This window comes from Astyanax mexicanus, chromosome 1, assembly GCF_023375975.1.
Source record: "Astyanax mexicanus isolate ESR-SI-001 chromosome 1, AstMex3_surface, whole genome shotgun sequence".
Lineage (NCBI taxonomy): Eukaryota > Metazoa > Chordata > Actinopteri > Characiformes > Acestrorhamphidae > Astyanax > Astyanax mexicanus.
In genome coordinates, this window is record NC_064408.1 from 41,264,674 (window position 1) to 41,283,776 (window position 19,103).

At 40.5% G+C, this 19,103-nt stretch overlaps 1 protein-coding gene across 1 annotated transcript in view; it reads left to right on the top strand.

Moving 5' to 3' along the window:
- Positions 1 to 19,103, top strand: part of l3mbtl3 (L3MBTL histone methyl-lysine binding protein 3) — a 73,757-nt gene that overhangs the window by 48,039 nt on the left and 6,615 nt on the right. Inside the window, exons 18-19 of the mRNA XM_022663376.2 lie at positions 990 to 1,094; positions 6,149 to 6,246. Of these exons, the coding sequence (XP_022519097.2) occupies positions 990 to 1,094; positions 6,149 to 6,246 (203 nt within the window). The remainder of the gene's footprint in view (positions 1 to 989; positions 1,095 to 6,148; positions 6,247 to 19,103) is intronic.

Consider the following 19,103-nt stretch of genomic DNA (forward strand, 5'->3'; position numbering starts at 1 on the left):
GTGATTATTAATCGTCAGATTAGGTGATTACTAAAATAATAAGCATATCAGCTCGAGTTTATACACTGTATAATTGTATGATTACAGACTGTAGCTCCATCTTTTGCTGCAATCTATTAGTCACTTTCTCTCCCATTCACTTCTTTTCAGTGTCATTGTTTAGAGCACATAACATGAGTGAAGATTTTCAGTCTGTTAATAGCTGTTCCAGTAATTTGTTCAAAATCTCTTTGTAAACAGCAGATCAAGAAGAGACTGGTCCACAGTTTTCTTTGCTTAGATAAGGAGCTCATTGGCTGTGAAGAGCAAAACTGTACCGACACCCTCACACCCCCAGTTCACAGCCACTGAGAGTGGGCAGCTTTGGAGGCAGTTCCTCGTCTGGCTCTGCTGCGCTGCGTTCCTGGCAGCTCTGCTGGCGATTTTCTCTCTGTCTGATATCATTTTCTTCTCAAATGCAGCAAGAATGTGAATACCGCTAATGAAAGTCTTTGATCCAGCCTGTGAGATGTGCTCCTGTTAGCAGCACTAATGGGCACCATTAGCTGTACTGTGTGTTTGTTGTTATGCGCGTTGTGCTAATGTTTGTGCACTGCTTCTGAGGGCACAGTTAAGTGGCCTGTTGAGTATGTGAGTGTTATGAATAGCCTTATATGTCGTTTTAAAATGTGTTTGTTCAGCCACAAGACGAGGTGTTCTGTGTGAACAGTATCAGTAATTGTCAGAGCCTCGTGGGATGCACGAATTAGCATTCTTAAGCCAGAGCTAGCAGGTGCGTTTCTCTGATTGGTGGCCCACTGTGTAGAGATTTTTATTTTCTGCTTTCAACATTGTTAAAGGTCGTCAGCCTGTGTGTGTTGATATGACTTGGTCTGCCTGCTTATGATGATGGATGAGCTTGGAGAGTCATTCGTTTATTTATTCATTCATTCATTCATTCATTCATCACTTCTATTCACTGTCTCTCTTCTTTCTCATCCCTTTCTCAGTAAACCTGTCTCCTCCACATCCCTTCACCTGGACAAGCCCAACACAGCAACCAGCACCATGGAAATGATACATAAGAAGCCTGTTGGGATGGAGACCAAGAGAAGGTAAAGCCAAGAAAGGCCTGTAAATAGAGAAGTCTGGCTTCGTCAGCTCATCATAAAAAAATGATCTCATATATTAACAAGCAGTTAAATGGTTTCATTGCAATTAAATTGATGCATTCAATTAAATGGTATACATTAACAAAAGCAGTATATTTAATGGAATGAAGTTCAAAAACACTTAAATCGATTTCTGTACTCCAGTTATTTTCATCGTTTCTCATTATAAAATAACGCACAACCCCAGATCAGAAAGAAATGTTGTGAAGGTATAAAAAAATTATATTTTAAAATCGTGTACTGTTTCTTCTTTTACGTATAAACCATAAATGTATAAAGACAAAATCTTTTATATTCAGATTAATATAATTCAATTTGTTAATATACATCCATTATACATCCAAGTGCACCTGAAGCACATTTCAAAAAAAAGTTGGGACAGTAAAACCTTTACAGTTTTTTTTTGTTGCTATTTTTTCTCACAACACTTAAAAGACGATTTGACAGATTACCAACATATAAAGTGTTTTAGGATTTTTTGGTCCCATTCTCCCTGCAGACACATCTTAAGGTGTGCAGACCAGCCAACATGTACGCATTTTGCGTAACAAGCATGCATTTGTGGATATTGCATATTTTCAGCATTTATTTCCTCCATATACTAGTGTACCTCCATTAAAGCTCTAAGTAACTCTGCCCTCATTTGTAATCATAAAATCCTTTCAAGGTTGGCAGGTCTGGGTGTGCTGTAATACAGGGTTGTCAATGTCATATATTTTATTTCTAAATTCTCCACATATCCTCTATTGAGAAGAGGTTCATGACTGCATGGTGACCAGTTCAGTACGCATACCCTCTTCTGCCACATCTACACCTTTGCAATGTGTGCAGCATGTGGTTTTGCATTGTTTAAAAAAAAAAAACATTGACATCCCTGTATAATCCCATGTTGTCTTGAAGGTTGCTCATATTAGGGTACTGTTCTGCATTAATGCTGCATCACAGGCTTAATGCTGATAACAGTCTGGATGGTCCTTTCTGTATTTATTTTGAAGAATTCAGCGTACACCTTAAAAAAAAAAAAGATTTGGAATACTGATTTGTCAGATCACAGTGATGTCCCATCCTATATACTTCAAATGTGTTCAGCTTAGGCTTGCACTCTTGCCCTTTACACACTGAGATTCATCCTTATTCTCTGAAATATTTAATTATGTCATGCAGATTAGAGGGAAAAATATGCAAATATAAATTATTTTCTGACTGCATTGCAGTAATTGCATTTAATGACAATCTGAAGATTCTTTATCCATCTTTGCTTAGTATTATTTAATTTAATTTAATTTAATAAGTTTTTTTTATCTCATTATGAGCCCAACTTTTTAAAATGTGTTGCAGACCTGAATTCAAGAAAAGATGTGTATTAACAAATAACCTGAGCAAAGAAAACATAAAATATATTAAAATAACTTATAGTTATTAGTCTAATAACAATAAAATAATAAAAGCAATTTAAAATCTTGATTTCGGATGATTTCACAGCAGAGCAGATGGGTAATGAGCAGATGGGCTACATTCAGCAATGTGAAATCATTTCTTAATGCTGCCAGACTTTCAGAATTCTGTTTATCTGAAAATGAAGGTAACTCATACTGTCGCTTGGTCCCCCAGAGCCCTATAACTCAAAAAATGGGTTGCATTCTTGAGAATCATGGTCCAAAATGGGCATTACAGGATCAACTCCTAATGTCTGTTTACTTATCAGGATTTTGCAGGTTTTAAGGTCAGCTTATAATGGCTGCTCATTGGCTTAAACAAGTTTAATATTGACTTATGATGTCTGTAGGCCTGTCAGGATTGTTTTTTTAGTTATTTTTTGCCCATAATGTCTGTTGACAGTTTTAAACTGAAGTCTCTGGAAAAACTTGAGTAGCCAAACCACCCTGTTGTGGTCTGAGATCAGCTCATGATGCCTGCTGACCTCGAAGAACTCGTAGATATTAATCATAAATGTGGGTGACTCATGGCTTAGCTGATGATGCCTGCTGCTCATCCGTTCTATTTGTTGGCTGCTCCTGCTGACTTTGGGAGGATTTGTAATCTGATAATGGAAGAGGAGGAGAGACCCTGGATGACTTGTGTGATTACTCACGTTCGCACGCAGCTGTGTGTTTTGGTAAAAACAACAACAAACAATTTTTTTCACTTATAAATATGTCCCATCAAACTGTCAATAATTCACAACAAAAATTGTCAAGCTTACAGTGCCTCTGACTTTTTATTTTGTTTATAATGGCCCTGTTCAGCTATAGTACTTTATTATAAAATAAGACTTGTTTCTAAATGAGTGTTGAAATGCTCATAAACAATAAATAAAGAGATTGAAGAGATGGTTTTGTAATGAACACAGGGCCATAAATATACATACAAGTTGGATCATTAATTCAGATCCAAAATGACTTTTTTACTTTCCAAAACCCTGACCCTTAACTTCTAATGATTATGATTAACTACACCTGGAGAGATGTTTCTCTGTGCCACACAGAAAAATGTAGGGGTGTACAATATGGACAAAAGCTACCATGTGGGATGAAGCTGTTGAAAATATGGATGTGGGAAGCAATAAATTAAGATCCTAAATTAGTCTAATCTCTTTAGTTTAAGCCCCCTGCTTTTCGGTTTCAGAAAGCTGTGTAACCCCACCCATCCCCATAGGTTTCAATGGCAACACAGAACAACTTTCAATCACGTTTTTTTTCCAATATACTGTAATTCTACCTCCATTATTTAAATGCAGCAGCTAGTGTAACCTCTGCTTACATTGTAATTTTTTTATATCCCCAGAGAATTCACGTTATTCAGCTCTATTTAAAAAGGTGTGGTTATTGTAAAAGGGCTGGTTATGGGCGGGACCAATAACAGACTGTCAGCTCCGCTCTGCAGCCTGTGAACACGAGGCAGCCCTCAGGGGCGGGGTTACTTAAATGAGTAGGCTGCTCTCCACAGTCTTTCTCCCTCCTCTGGTCTCTACCGCGCAGACTTAGGTATCAGGATCACCAACATGGCGGAAGATTTTGGCTTCATTTATATTGAATGAATGGGAACAACGACACGGAGTCCATCTTTTTTTACAGTCTCTGTGTCAAGCTGTTATCATAGATTGTACAGCTCTTCAAAAAGGCTTTGTTTGAGTTCACTCATTTAATTGACCAGATTGACACAGTAGACTGAACTAAGCAGAACCAACAGCATCATTTACAGAAACCTGGGGGGGCATTTTCAGGCACATTTATTATCTATGTTTATCTAGCAGAGGTAGTGCTATAAGGTGAGAAAGTGGACCCTATTTGCAGTGTCCGAACACTTCAGTTTATGTTAGTGCAAAAACTCAGGATTAACTATAAAAACTATATAAAACTATAGGATTTTGAAGCACCTTGCAGCCCCACTAAAGATTACTAAAGACTTTTCTGTCACATACTGCATAAACTTACTAACCTCAGACATTTCCTTTTAAAGGCACGCACACATACTCATTCTGCCCTGAACAGACTGTTAACTGAAAGCACAAGCTCTTCAAGGACACGGTGTGATTTAAGATGTGATTTTATTCCAATAGAAAATACTCTTGGCGAGAATTTCATCTGCTCTTTGGGCTGGTTTTCTCCAAGCTTGGAAAAAAGACAAAGAATCCTTTCTTACCACCACTGCAGCAGTTAATGGTCATTATTCTGTGAAGCTATTCAATATTTTATTTCTGTGAATCAATCAGAACAATATGCAATGTGTGTAATGCCATTTTTAGAAGCATTGCATTATCTCATAATCCATACATCCCACTATGCAAAAATGTATTTTAGGGAAATAACTACACTAAAAGAAAGAGAGGGGTTGAGTGTAAATCTCACCCACAGAAAACACTGGTAGTTGTACTGAGCAGAGAGACAGACCAAAAGAATCTAAATCCCACCAACAAAAAACACTGATAGATCTGCTAAGCACAAAGACAGACCAATCAGGATGCAAATCCCACCCACAATAAAAAGACTACCTTACACTGAACAATCGAGATGACATGACCGCAACTCGACTCCTGCAAGACTCACATGATTTTATCCCAACACTGGAAATTTGTCTGCGACAGTGAAATCGCATGAAAATCGTTTGGTGTAAGGTCAGCATTAGGTTACGTTTACAAAGTAGGTAAAAGTGGCCCGAATCCGGTATTTAGTTTAGATTGTTCACACTTTAATTTGAACAATATTTGACATCTGGCTGAAAGTGGCACACATGAGGAACAGAGCACTTCTTAATGTTTTGTTTAAATTCTTGTCAGAATCTCAGGAGCAATAAATGAGTTTAGACTGCTGCTCAGCTGATCACAGAGAATTCTCTCCAGCTCGCTGAAAAGGACAAGTAATTTGTTCACGGTCAGACTGTGTAGCTGCATTTGGGCAGTTTATTAGGAACAACATGTAGCTATAACACAAGCCTTTTCATATTATTGGTTAAAACACATCAGTCCAAATATTTCAGGAGGTCTGTTATCTCGGTTTTCCGCCATTTAAGTCACCAAATCACCAGAGCTGTCCATTTTCCTGTCTACTCACAAGCACTTTCCCTTCTCCTCGCTGTCTTTTTTCCTTCTGTTTGATTAAAAAATTGCATTAATTCAGATCTGGCTGTTCGAACGGAGTTGCATTTCCACAAATTGGATATGTATCAGATTTTAATACAACATATGGAAGTGACCCAAATTGTTTTTTGAAAGTTTATGCAGTCACACAAACAACACACCTGTGTCACATATGACTGGATAAGAGATTGGATTTGGGCCACATTTACCTGCTATATGATTGTAGCCTAGAATGCTAATTACCAGGGTTCAGGTATTTTTTCTCAGTATAGCAACTTTCAGTATACGCCTTAAAGTAGATAGAACAGAAGTTATTTTTAGACTTTTTCTTTTGGTATCACCTGAGAATGGGTTTGGTTTTTGTCCTCATGAGTTTGCATGTGTAGTAAAACTCTAATTATCTCCTTGTGTCATGTCTCAGGGTTGGTCGGCCGTGTAAGGTGCGAAAGGTTAAATTGGAGGAGCCCCCACATGATGAGGAAATGGAGAGCGAGGTGTCGTCCACCGTGGAATCCAAAGGTAGTATGAACAGTTTTAACCTCTTAACACGCCCTGGCCCGCCGGCGGGCCAGAAAAATATGATATTTAATATCTGGCTGTGTTTATGAATAGCTATAGGTTCAATATAGACACCCAATATACCATTTTAAAGCTTAGAATCTCTGCTTTCCAGTTATCTAGCCTATTTAGCGGTATCTCCTTTCAGAAAATAAACATTTAGGGCGAAATATGCCTTGGTTATGAAAATATTAAATCATAATTTTCATATTTCTGTTTATCGGACATCCATATTTGATCGAATGCGGACATGTTATACACCATTCGAACCGTCTGGCTCTACGGATTCCGAAACTGTGCTCCGTTTTAGTGTAGGATGTACGAATTAGAGCTGAAAGAGCGCGTTGCAGCGCGTGTTCAGAGTTGAAAAATGCACAGGTTTGGTCCTGTAGTTACCTAAAGTCACTCCCCCCACCCCCCCAACACCCACCAGCGGCTCCCCCACTCTCTTACCTTCAAAACGAGTCCACACTCAAGAAAATCCATCAATCCAGTCTCCTATAATCTACAGTTATATCCACCCCGCGCGAGGAATAATGTGAGACGGAATCTTAACTTTAATTACGAATTAAAAGCATTTTATTCGACGCTGCTCCGATTCTGGCCCACAGCCAGACAGGGCGGAGCCTACTGGACATGACGGTATGAGAATGAGGTCTCTCAGCCAATCAGGTGGCGAGCTCGGCCAGCTGAAAGGCTAAGGAAGAGAGATGCTTGGCCATAGAAACTTTCTCTAATAGATTTTCCACTGAGCAGAACAACCGCTCTTAAAAAGACACTGCGGATTTCTGTTTGTATATGAGTAGACCACACAAAAACCCAGAGTTTACTGCAAAATGAGTTATAAAAGTGGTAGTTTTTATTATTCTAAAGTTTCCAGTCCTTTGGAGAAAGAAAAGACCGTTACTGGTTCAAATCACTATAATTCCTAAACAGTAATAGGTAGCAGTTTAAAATTTTATATGATGATTGTAAACACATTATAGTAAAATATAGAGCTGTCAAAACCCTTGTTCCATATAAATAGTTCATTTTATGTGTCTGAAAATAAAAAAATTAAATAGAAAATCTGAAAAGCGCCTAAAAAATTTCCTGGTTTTTACCATATTTTGGCCATTACATGTTCAATTGAATAATTAAAATGCCTTAAATGAATTGTGTAAAGGCTTCTAAGTAATATTAATTCATAGAATTGACTCTAAATAATTTAATATTGGAGTGATAAGCCTTCAAATGTGAGTATGTAATTTCAGGCGGAAAATGGTAAAAATAGGCTTGGAGCTTTTAAGCACTCAAAGACTTTTGGGTTTGTAAATGTGTTATTACTGAGACCCAGTTTGGTTTCTCAAATGGGTCCCAAAGTTTCAGCCCATCAAAGTTACAGCCAATCACGGACCCTGATTGGGCCCATCATTAAAAAAACCTTCTGGTTTCCAGTGGAACTACCCGTATACACCCCACATGGGCATGTTTTCTGTGATGGCTCATCTTTTTACGTTTTTGTTTGATGCCTCCTTTTTTGCTGGCTTAGTTTAGCTTAGTTTAAAATATCACTGTCTAACACATCACCAATGCTATTATTGCTTTGCACTTGATATTTTGATCCTACAAATTACATTTCAAAAGCATCTTTAGATCACGTTGGCTACATTCTTTCACTAGGATTCATGAATTTTTCACACTATAAGGTGCACTTAACATTCTTTAATCTTCTCAAAAATCATCAGTGCCCCTTATAATCCAGTGCACCTTATGTATGAATTTTACCAGTCAGATTGTTAGGAGCAATAAAGACACTCCGCTGAAGTGCAGCTTTATACAGGAGTTTCAGTTTAGTTCTCTAACCGCAGTGCTAGCTCTTTCGCCGATCAGAGGCGAGTATATCAGACTGTAGCCAGCATGTTTTCCGTGTTGGGCGGCATTTATTAGCGCTGCTGTTGAAAATATTGAAAATATAAGCTTACAGTAAATAAACTGAGGCAGAGATTTCAGCAGAGAATTCTGTGTACATTAACATCCAGTGCTCGTTTTTATATTTGAAAGAAAATGATCTTTGCTTTTTAAGAATAACATTTTGTTTACTTATTGCTTAAAATGCGCCTTATAATCCGGTGCACCTTATGTATGAAAATAGACCAGAAAATAATTTTTCGTTTATAGTGCGTCTTTTAATCCAGTGCGCCTTACAGTCTGTAAAAAACGGTACATGACACAATAGTATTCAGTATTTTCTCCAACTGACTTGCTCTGCTCTGACTTTACAAACAAACCAAAACTGTCATGGCCATCAATATAAAATAAGAACATACTCTGTTGTAACACACTTCACTTTTATTAATATCCTTCTATATAAACGAAACTCCATTGTGCGGCCAGTGAGCTTTTCCTCCATTCTCATGTTCGTTCAATATAAATATTCAGTTTCTTTAGGTGCACCTCTTGTTGACACAGGCATTCAGTTACAGCTTAAATAGTCTCTTTATAAATCCACTGGCAAACAGAACTGAGTGCTCTGAGGCAGCAATACATAAGATTAAGCTCACCCAATGCCAAGCATGGATTGGACTGTGGAGGATTGAGGCTGCGTTCTCTGAAGTAATGAAGCTCCATCCAATACTGTTGGGTTGAGTTGGATTGAATGAACTAATTATCCGATATCAGTAACTGAATCACTGATGCTCTGGTGGGGCTGATCTCAATCAAATTCTCCTCACAGCAGTGTGCTGACATTTACTCTAAAGACCTCCCAGAGGCTGTGATGGCAACAAATGGACAATCTCCATTATAATACACTTTATTTTATGAGAAAGCTCCTTTTTAGCAGTGTGTTTAGTTTAATTAAAACAAATCCAAAATTTGGTCCAAAATTCACCCAGTTTTGGGATTACAACCATTAGTTTGCAAGATATAACAAAAGGCACATACAGTTTGCATGACTTTGGCAACTGATTGAACATTTCTGGTGTCAGAAGTTTTTTTCTTTAGTTATAAATTAAAGCTACAATACTAATGTAACTAACAAGTGTTAGAAGCTCAAACAAAGCCATGGTTTTAGGTGCAAACACCATTACCAAATCCGTACTTGAGGGGAATTTGATACAGTGGTCACTGTAAAAACATCTATTTTTTCCTAATTTCTCACTTTGTAATTGTGTTTAATTGTGAAATCTCTAAATTTCCTAAAATGTTTAGTATTTTATGTTCTTATTTGATTATATTTTTGAGCACATAAACCAACATGTGTGGCACCAAACCAATAGAAACTTTCCAGCCTGCTTCTGTTATTTAATAAACACAGAAACAGGGTCAAAATAACACTTCAGAAATTACCTTAGACCCCACAAACCCAACGTATACATCAACAGTGAACAGAATACAATATAAAATAACAGAGATGTTCCTGTAAGTGAGGAAGTAAGAGAATGGCAAGTGGCACACTGACTGGTTTATTTCATGTTGCACCCAAAACACACCCATGAATAATTAAGAGAATTAATACACACCTTTTGTGCGTTTCAAGCTGCACAAGGTGTAAAGACACACTGATGCTCTAAATGAAGCTGCGTAAAAAAGTAATGTCCATCATTATTATGGTAATGGAAAGGTGTTCAGCATTTTAGTAGCTGATGGGAACAGTACATGCTGTTACAAACCTGTGATGTTCTGCATAAAATCTCTGAACTCTGAAAACTCTCACCAGTAGTAAGCAGTTTGAGCGTGTACTGTGCTGGGTTTTAGTCATTTGTATATCATTTGCATGCATTATATTTTCCGTTCTACTGAGGTAAATTAAAGCAGCAGATGGAAGCTGTCAGCCAGTGACTTTAGAAGCGGTATACACTACCCTCTCTAGCCGATCTCTCTTATAAGCTGTTATATCACTGTTCCACACACATATGGAAAAGGTCAGTATATTTTCCTCCACAGCTTTGTACAAGTGTATCATACACTCTCTGGATCCTACAAAGAAGAGCCTTTGATTAATAGCAGCAGTATTAACCTCCATCCTTGTGTTTCCCCACAAACTTAAAGGAGCCATCCCTCTCCACCTCCTGATCATTAGGTGTGAAGTGGAACAAAAATGTGACATGCAAAAGTATTAATTCCCCCACATAATAATACTTAGTAGAGCCACTATTTGCTGCAATTGCAACTGTACGTGCTTTGGGGTTTGTCTCTACCAGCTTTGCGCAATGTTTTGCTCAGGCTGGAAAGCAATTTTCATGTCTTGCCACAGAATCTCAATGCGATTTAAGACTGGATCATTCTAACACATATATATTCTCTGATCTAAACCATTCCACTGTAGCTCTGGCTGTATGTTTAGGGTCATCGTCTTGCTGGAAGGCGAATCTCCTTCCCAGTCTCAAATCTTTTACAGCCTTCAAAAGGTCTTCTTTCAGAATTGCCCTTTATTTAGCTTCCTATCAACTCTGACCAGCTTCTCGTAGGCTGGAAAAGTTGAAGTGGTTGAAAATCTCGGGTTCGGGCAGACACTCTAAACTCTGGTGGTACGCTAGGCTGATACGCTCCACATGGTGACATTAGCATGCATGCCAGAGATAGCTATCTTGTTTTTTAGAGAAAGGGTTTTGTGTTGCTGAGCTGTGGGACAGACTGGAAAGTGTCATGAGCCTCTGTAACAGTTTTCAGATCAGGTAGCCTCCGCGGTTAATTGGATTGAAGTGAAATTGGTCTCTTAGTGAGAAGGAAAACCTTGATGAGGCTTTTCTCTGCTTCTGCCCACTCACTGACGGACATTTCAGAGAAGTCTCATTTGTTTTCTTTGTTTGGATCCTGCTGCTTTCACTCACACATACACACACATGGTCCTGGCACCCCATTCTTTTATCACACATTAGCATAGCCTCGACAGACGGCCCGATTACTTATCATCACAACTGTTCTGTGGGTTTTCTTCTATTTTTTCCCCTCTTATTATCTGACTAATTCTGTTTCTCTCTCTCTCTCTCTCTCTCTCTCTCTCTCTTTCTCTCAGTCGTTTGCTTAACCTGTCAAGCTGCTCCTTTTTGTCCTTTGAGGGTAAGGCTTCATATCCTAATGAGCCTGTAGATGAAATTTCAGCCACGAGGCCACAACTCATTATATTCCATCAATAGAGCTTCGCTAAAGCTGCCGTGGGCCAGAATTCAAAATAATAAAAGAGTTTCCAAGGCAACCTGGTTTAACCTCCTGGCCGGCCAATTGGAAAATGTGCTGGACTGTCCAATGAGCTCGATTCGCGAGCAGAAGTGCAGTCTCCTTGAGTAAACAAGTGTCTTTTTAAGTCACTTGTGCTTTGAAGTGGTGGTAATTGCAGTTACAGTCAGTGAGCCAGATTTATAAAACACATCACCAGATCCACAGTGAGCGCAAAGAGTGTCCCAGTAACCGTGACTGTTAGCAGTTCATAACATTTCACCATCATGCTGCATAATAATGGAAGAATTTAACAGTAAATTTTGTGTTAAAAATCCAAACTTTTTAAGAGTTTATGAATCATTTTTACACTGTTTTTCCACCATGTTTGGTTAAACAGTCATGATGCAAATACACACACACACTAAACAGATTGACCCACAGTCAACAACATTGATTTTACAAGAAACTTTACAAGAAAACTTTATCTTTCATTGGAAATAGGGGTAAAAAAATGCGTTTGGATTATTTTTATTGATCCATTCAGCCATTTATTTTTTATATAGTTTTTGTTATATAGTATCTGTTGCTTTATTTTACAAACATTACTTCTGATTTCTGTTTGATGTTTAACATTAACATCTCTAAGCACAGTTTTGATTTACATTTACAGAAGTCACATATAAGAAATCCTCAGGGGTAAGGAGATAGCACTAATCTGAGAATTGTAACTTAATAAATAGGGTTAAATTCCATGATGCGCATCTCCAAATAAACCCCATTTTCTTACTTAAAATGTGAAATAACAGGAGACATTTTGGAACAACACAGAGCAGCCAATTAGGTCATTAGTTATTTTTTGTGTTCTTAGGAAGTTGAGACTTACTGTACGTTATGTATCTGCCATTATCTGAACTGGCATTTTCCCAAATGCCCCCCTTCAGCTAATGTTTGATACGAGGTAATGTAAGCTACCTTGATGTTTATTCACCTTATTTTCAGTGACACTAATGAGGTAGTAATACTGTGTGGACTGTTTCTCCTCTGGCTCCACTCAAACCTGCAGCTTATTCTTACCAACATATACTTTATAGCCCTTTGTCTCAGTCATTAGTTGCGGTTCTCCCGATTGTTTTGAATTTTCTGTGTTTTGCTTTATTGTGCCTGTCTTCATATCATTTGACCCCTGCGTGTTTCACAGTCTGTGAGAACTGAATAAAGACCCTGTCAGATGCAGCCTGCCTCTACTCATTACTACATTCAAGATAATATGCAGAAAAACATTCTGAACCAGATTGCACTCAAGGACACTATTCCACATCATTACCCTGACTGGTGTGAGGATTCTTTTCTTGGCACATTTTGACCACACAGTATAATTGGTAATGCTAATTAGTATTAACCCTGTGCATCCCTTCATAGCCACAGTTAACTCAAATTCTAATGACTCCTTCAGACATAATTATGCACCACGTCGTAAATCAAAAGTCATCTCAAAATGGGTCTTTCCATTTACCAGGGCTGAATTCAGTTGAACACTTTTAAGATGTGGTAAAACAGGATATTTACAACATATAGAGCATCCAATGAAAGTAATTACATCCCTCACATGTCTGCATAATACTATACAAATACTATAGAACACTAAAGAAATTAAACTTTGATATGATTTAAGTAGTCAGTGTACAGTTAGCCGTTCATGTCAAAATAGCTGGCAACACAAGTGAGTACACCTAACAGGTAACATGTTCAAATTGTAACCTCTACTTTGTGTGACTATTATTATTATCTAGCACTGTCCTAGAGACGCATCCTCTGAGAGTTCTTTGCCATGAAGTGCCATGTTGGATATCCAGCTGCCTGTATGAAAGAGAGGTACCCGAAACAAGTAGAACCTTGTAAATGTAACAAGTCACATGACACAATTTGGACATGCTCACTACAAGGTGTACTCACACAAGGTGTACCGTTGCCAGTGATTTAGACATACATGGCTATGTGTTAAGTATTACAAGATTTACACTGACTCCTAAGGGTGTACCATATCATATCATATCATATCGTATGCAATATAATATCACCAACATTTTTCAAAATTGTAAATATCGTGATATATTATACCATAAAATATCACGCCATATAACACAGTTCACATTCACACAGTTCACACGTTCATTATATATCTATTTGTCCAGTATTATTTATTTTACTTCAGTCCTGGATATATGTAGATATTTGGAGTTCATTATTAGTATCAAGACATGTTGTATTTTTAATATTTTAGTTAGGAGTGTACCATATCATATCGTATGTGATGATAACATTTTATTTTTATTTTGTTGCAGTAGTGTATTTGTGAATTCTTTTTTTTTTTTATTCAGTGTTTTGTCATATCGCCAAAAGTATTGTTATCGTGAAAATACCATGAAATATTGTGATATTATTTTAGGGCCATATTGCCCACCCCTACTGACTACCCTAAGTTATATTAAAAGTTTAATTTATGTATTTTTAACCCATGAAAATATATAATCATTTTTTGCAGAAATGTGAGGGGTGTACTTACTTGTGTTCCTGAGATATCTGCAGGAATTGTGTGAAGCAAACAGGGACCAGAATCTCCAAGTCATGTTTGCAACATCTTGTAAAATGCATGTCATGAAGAATTGAGGCTATTTTGAGATCTGAAGGACACTGTATCCAGTATATCTACTATAGTGTTTCCAATAAGGTGCTCTGTGAATGTAGGATCTATTTATCATTTGTATTAGACCATTTGTGCGAGTATGACGTGTGTTTCTTTCCCCTTTTCCGCTTCTTAATAATCGCTTCTGCCACTGTGAAAATAGAGCATATTATCCATCCATCAGATTCCTGCTACAGGATGTATGCTAATTCATTCACACCTTTAGCTAATGGGAGATTATAGATATGGTGGAGAGAAGCCTGCTTTTGTGCGCAGATTAGTCTCAGGCTAACTCAATTTACGGAAAGAGCTTTAGCCCGTTGTTCGGAGATGAGGCGTAGAAACCAGGCTTTTAGGTCTAAATATGCTTTTAAATGACGTTCATTTATCACCAGGCTGAATTGGAATATATTTGAGTGTGGAATTTTTAATCTATATGAGAAAATGTCATTGGTTCATTTAGATGTAAATGGAGACATTTCCCAAAGGCTGTATTTTGTCTTATGTCTCATATATAACACTTAAACACACACATACTTTACAGTGTTGAGAGAGTTTAGATGCTTTAGGTTGTATTGATCAGCCATTCTGTTTGTCCGGGTGTTCTCATCGATCACTTCGTGGTCGGTCTGAAGAAATCTGGATGGAATAAAGGGCATGAAATGATCAGCCCACAGCTCTCAGACTGGATGTGGAGAATAGTACTTCTAGAAGCCTGAGCAATTAAAATTACACTCTTAAGCAAAAATACTTCTAAATACTTCTAGAAAAACATTTTAGGTGCTCATAGAACAAAAGGTCTGAAGGGTAAAGAACTACAAGATGTTTTCTCTGTGGATGAAAAACACTTTAACAAGAGAGAGAGTCATGTAAACACTCAAATTGATCTGTGCAGAATCTATTGGTTCTATGCCGAACCCTAAAGATCTTATAGATCCATTTTTTAATCCAAAATAGCCCATAATGACTTTTATGTAACAGAAGCTTCAAAAGTGTGTGTAAAGTGTATTTTTCTGTACTAACCATTTTTATGAACACAATAAATTACTTAAGTAATTAAGTTATAAACTTAAATGTTGACATGAGTTACAGTGTGATTTTAACCTTAAAATATTCACAGACCTCATGTGACCTTGTTATCACAAAAAGAAGAAACACTATAAATAGCTGCTCAATTCATAATAACTGATTCATAATAACTGATTCATGTCTATTAAATGCATATTCAGCACTGGGTTTGGGTTCTTGTGGGTTAATAGTTTAGGCTTCTTAATGGCTTCATGAAGCCTGTGATTATGTCCATTCATCATGTTGCTGGGCGTCCTCTTCCTTCAGCTGGTCCAAGCATAACGGTCTATTCCAGTAAATAGTTTATTCTCATAATTGGTCCACAGCTTTAGTTTAGTTTAGTCAAAACAGCTGATCATACTGGAGTTGACAGTGCCCTGGGAAGAAAACATCGAGGAAGCAAATGAGAGGAAGAGGGCTAAATACCAGGAACTTGTGGAGGAGTGCAGGGGAGGAGGCTGGAAGACGTTCTACGAGCCCATAGAAGTAGGCTGCAGGGGATTTGCAGGGAGGTCTCTGTGCAAGGTCCTCAGCCGCCTGGGCATCGTGGGAGCAGCAAAGAAGAGGGCCATCAAGTCCGCAAGCGAAGCCGCCGAAAAGGCTACTAGGTGGCTTTGGATGAAGAGGGCAGATCCGTGGGTTGCTACTGGGACGCAAGTTGGGGCCTGATCACCCCTGGCTGGGTCGCCTGGGTGAGGGTGTATGATGTTGCAAGACCCGAAACACCCGATGACCTCAGGATACATCACTGATGATGCGTCCCAGTGCATCCATGAGGTGTATTTTAAATATTCAACATCTGGCACAGCCAGTGACCCCTAGGAATAGACTAGGTGACAACCAAGAACAGTTTGGTCGACTACTGGAGAGACAGTTGGCAGCACGGAAAGACGGCACCTGGGGCAGGTTGGGGTAGCATCCCAACCTGCATCTTTCGTGAGAGAGGACCCAATCAAGCTACGGAAAGCCCTACAGAGAGATACCCCCAGGAGATCCCGAGAGGGGGGGAGGATGAGATCTTCAATCGGACGGACTACACGGTGATGACCCAGGCAAACGGACATACGACGAACGTTATATGCATTTGTGGAAAGCTGTGCAAGAACCATCGTGGCCTGAAGATCCACAAAGCTAGAATGAAATGCCTAGACAAAGACAATGAGGTACAACGCTCAGGTCTTGTACCTGGTGAGACGCAGGAGGAGCCCGGCCAGGAGGCAACCCACAGAGCCCAGTCCCTCCATGTACCTCAGACTCTTAACCCTAGCAGAGTAATTCCACAGCAGCGGATTAAGTGGCCCCCAGCCAGCAAGAGGAGCGAGTGGCAGCAGTTTGACGAGGATGTGTCCAAGATCATCCAGGCCACAGCCAAAGGAGACGTGGACAGCCGACTCACATCAATGACTACAATCATCATCAGCTATGCCTCAGAAAGATTTGGACAGGTGGATAAAGGAAAATCAAAATCCACTTCCTACACAATGAGCCGCAGAGCCACCCGGATACATCATTTGCGCCAGGAGCTTCGCACCCTCAAGAAACAGTACAAGGCTGCAGCAGAGGAGGAGAAGAAACCCTTGTTGGAACTGAAAAACATCCTGCGCAAGAAGCTGATGACTCTTCGCAGAGCAGAGTGGCACCGGAGACGGGCGAAAGAGAGGGCAAGGAAGCGAGCAGCTTTCATCGCAAATCCCTTTGGCTTTACCAAACAACTCCTCGGGGACAAGCGCAGCGGGCAGCTTGAGTGCTCTATAGAGCAAGTAAATCACTTTCTCCAGGACACTGTGAGCGATCCTCAGAGAGACTTGGAACTGGAGCCCAATAAAGCTCTCATCAGGCCAGATCTCCCGACAATGGAGTTCAACCTGAAGGAGCCAAGCCTGAAGGAGGTGGAGGAGGTCGTCAAGGCGGCCCGTTCAGCGTCAGCCCCAGGCCCCAGTGGAACCCCTTATCTGGTCTACAAGCGCTGCCCAGGGCTTCTACGGCATCTGTGGAAGATCCTGAAAGTGATTTGGAGAAGGGGGAAAGTGGCCGACCAGTGGAGGCATGCTGAGGGAGTTTGGATCCCCAAAGAGGAGAACTCGCGAGACATCAGTCAGTTTCGAACCATCTCACTGCTGAGTGTGGAAGGGAAGGTGTTTTTCAGCATCGTCTCTCGAAGACTGACAGAGTTTCTTCTCAAGAACAGCTATATAGACCCATCAGTACAGAAGGGAGGGATCTCTGCTCCTGGCTGCCTGGAACACACTGGAGTCGTTACGCAACTCATCCGGGAGGCCCATGAGAACAAAGGCGACCTAGCTGTGTTGTGGTTGGACCTGGCTAATGCCTATGGGTCCATACCACACAAGTTGGTAGAACTCGCTCTCCACCTCCACCATGTTCCCAGTAAGATCAAGGACCTCATCCTGGATTACTACAATAAGTTTAGGATGAGAGTTACTTCTGGGTCAGAGACATCAGACTGGCACAGCATTGAGAAAGGGATAATTACAGGCTGCACCATCTCTGTTGTCCTCTTTTCCCTGGCCATGAACATGGTAGTCAAGTCAGCTGAGGTGGAATGCAGAGGGCCCCTGACCAAGTCAGGTGTACGACAGCCTCCCATCAGAGCCTTTATGGATGACCTCACTGTAACAACCACGTCAGTCCCAGGGTGCAGGTGGATCCTGCAAGGGCTTGAAAAGCTCATGACCTGGGCAAGGATGAGTTTTAAGCCCTCCAAATCACGATCGATGGTCCTGAAAAAGGGGAAGGTGATTGACAAGTTCCGTTTTTCCATCTCAGGAACGGTCATCCCTACCATCACAGAGCAACCAGTGAAGAGCTTGGGGAAACTCTTTGACTCCACCCTGAAGGACTCAGCAGCCATCCAGAAGGCCAGTTTAGAACTCGGTACCTGGCTCACCAAGGTAGACAAGTCTGGCCTGCCTGGTAGGTTTAAAGCCTGGATCTACCAGCATTCAATCCTGCCCCGCATCCTGTGGCCCCTGTTAATCTACGCAGTCCCAATGACAGCAGTTGAGTCCCTGGAGAGGAGGATCAGCAGCTTTCTTCGAAAATGGCTGGGACTTCCTCGCAGCCTCACCAGCGCTGCACTGTATGGTACGAGCAACATCTTGCAGCTTCCTCTCAGGGGTTTGACAGAAGAGTTTATGGTGGCACGCACCAGAGAAGCTCTACAGTACATGGACTCAAAGGACAGCAAAGTGTCAGCAGCCGGCATCGAGGTGAGGACAGGAAGAAAGTGGAAGGCTAGGGAAGCAGTGAAGCTGGCAGAGTCACGCCTAAGACAGAAGGAATTGGTGGGCACTGAGGCAACAGGCAGAGCAGGCTTGGGGTACTTCCCAAAGATCCTCATTAGCCAGACACGTGGGAAGGAAAGGCACCACCTGATCCAGGAGGAAGTCAGAGCAGGTGTGGAGGAAGAGCGGCTGAGCAGGGTAGTAGGATTACGGCAACAGGGAGCATGGACAAGGTGGGAGAGCGCTCTGAAGCGAAGGATCACCTGGACAAACATCTTGCAGCCGGATTTCCAGCGGGTCCGTTTCCTGGTCCAAGCTGTCTACGACGTCCTGCCAAGCCCAGCGAACCTCCATGTGTGGGGGAAAAGTGAGACACCTTCCTGCCCGCTGTGCTCTGGTAGAGGCTCTTTAGAACACCTCCTCAGCGGCTGCCCGAAGGCTCTAGCAGATGGTCGCTATCGCTGGCGCCATGACCAGGTGCTTAAGGCAGTCGCTGAGAGCGTAGCTTCAGCCATCAGCTCCAGCAAGAACCATCATGCTCCAAAGAAGGCAATCTACTTTGTGAAAGCTGGAGAAAAACCCAGAACAAACAAACATGCGACAGCAGGCCTACTCCATACAGCATCTGACTGGCAGCTGCAGGTCGACCTGGGTAAGCAAATGAGGTTCCCCCAGCAGAT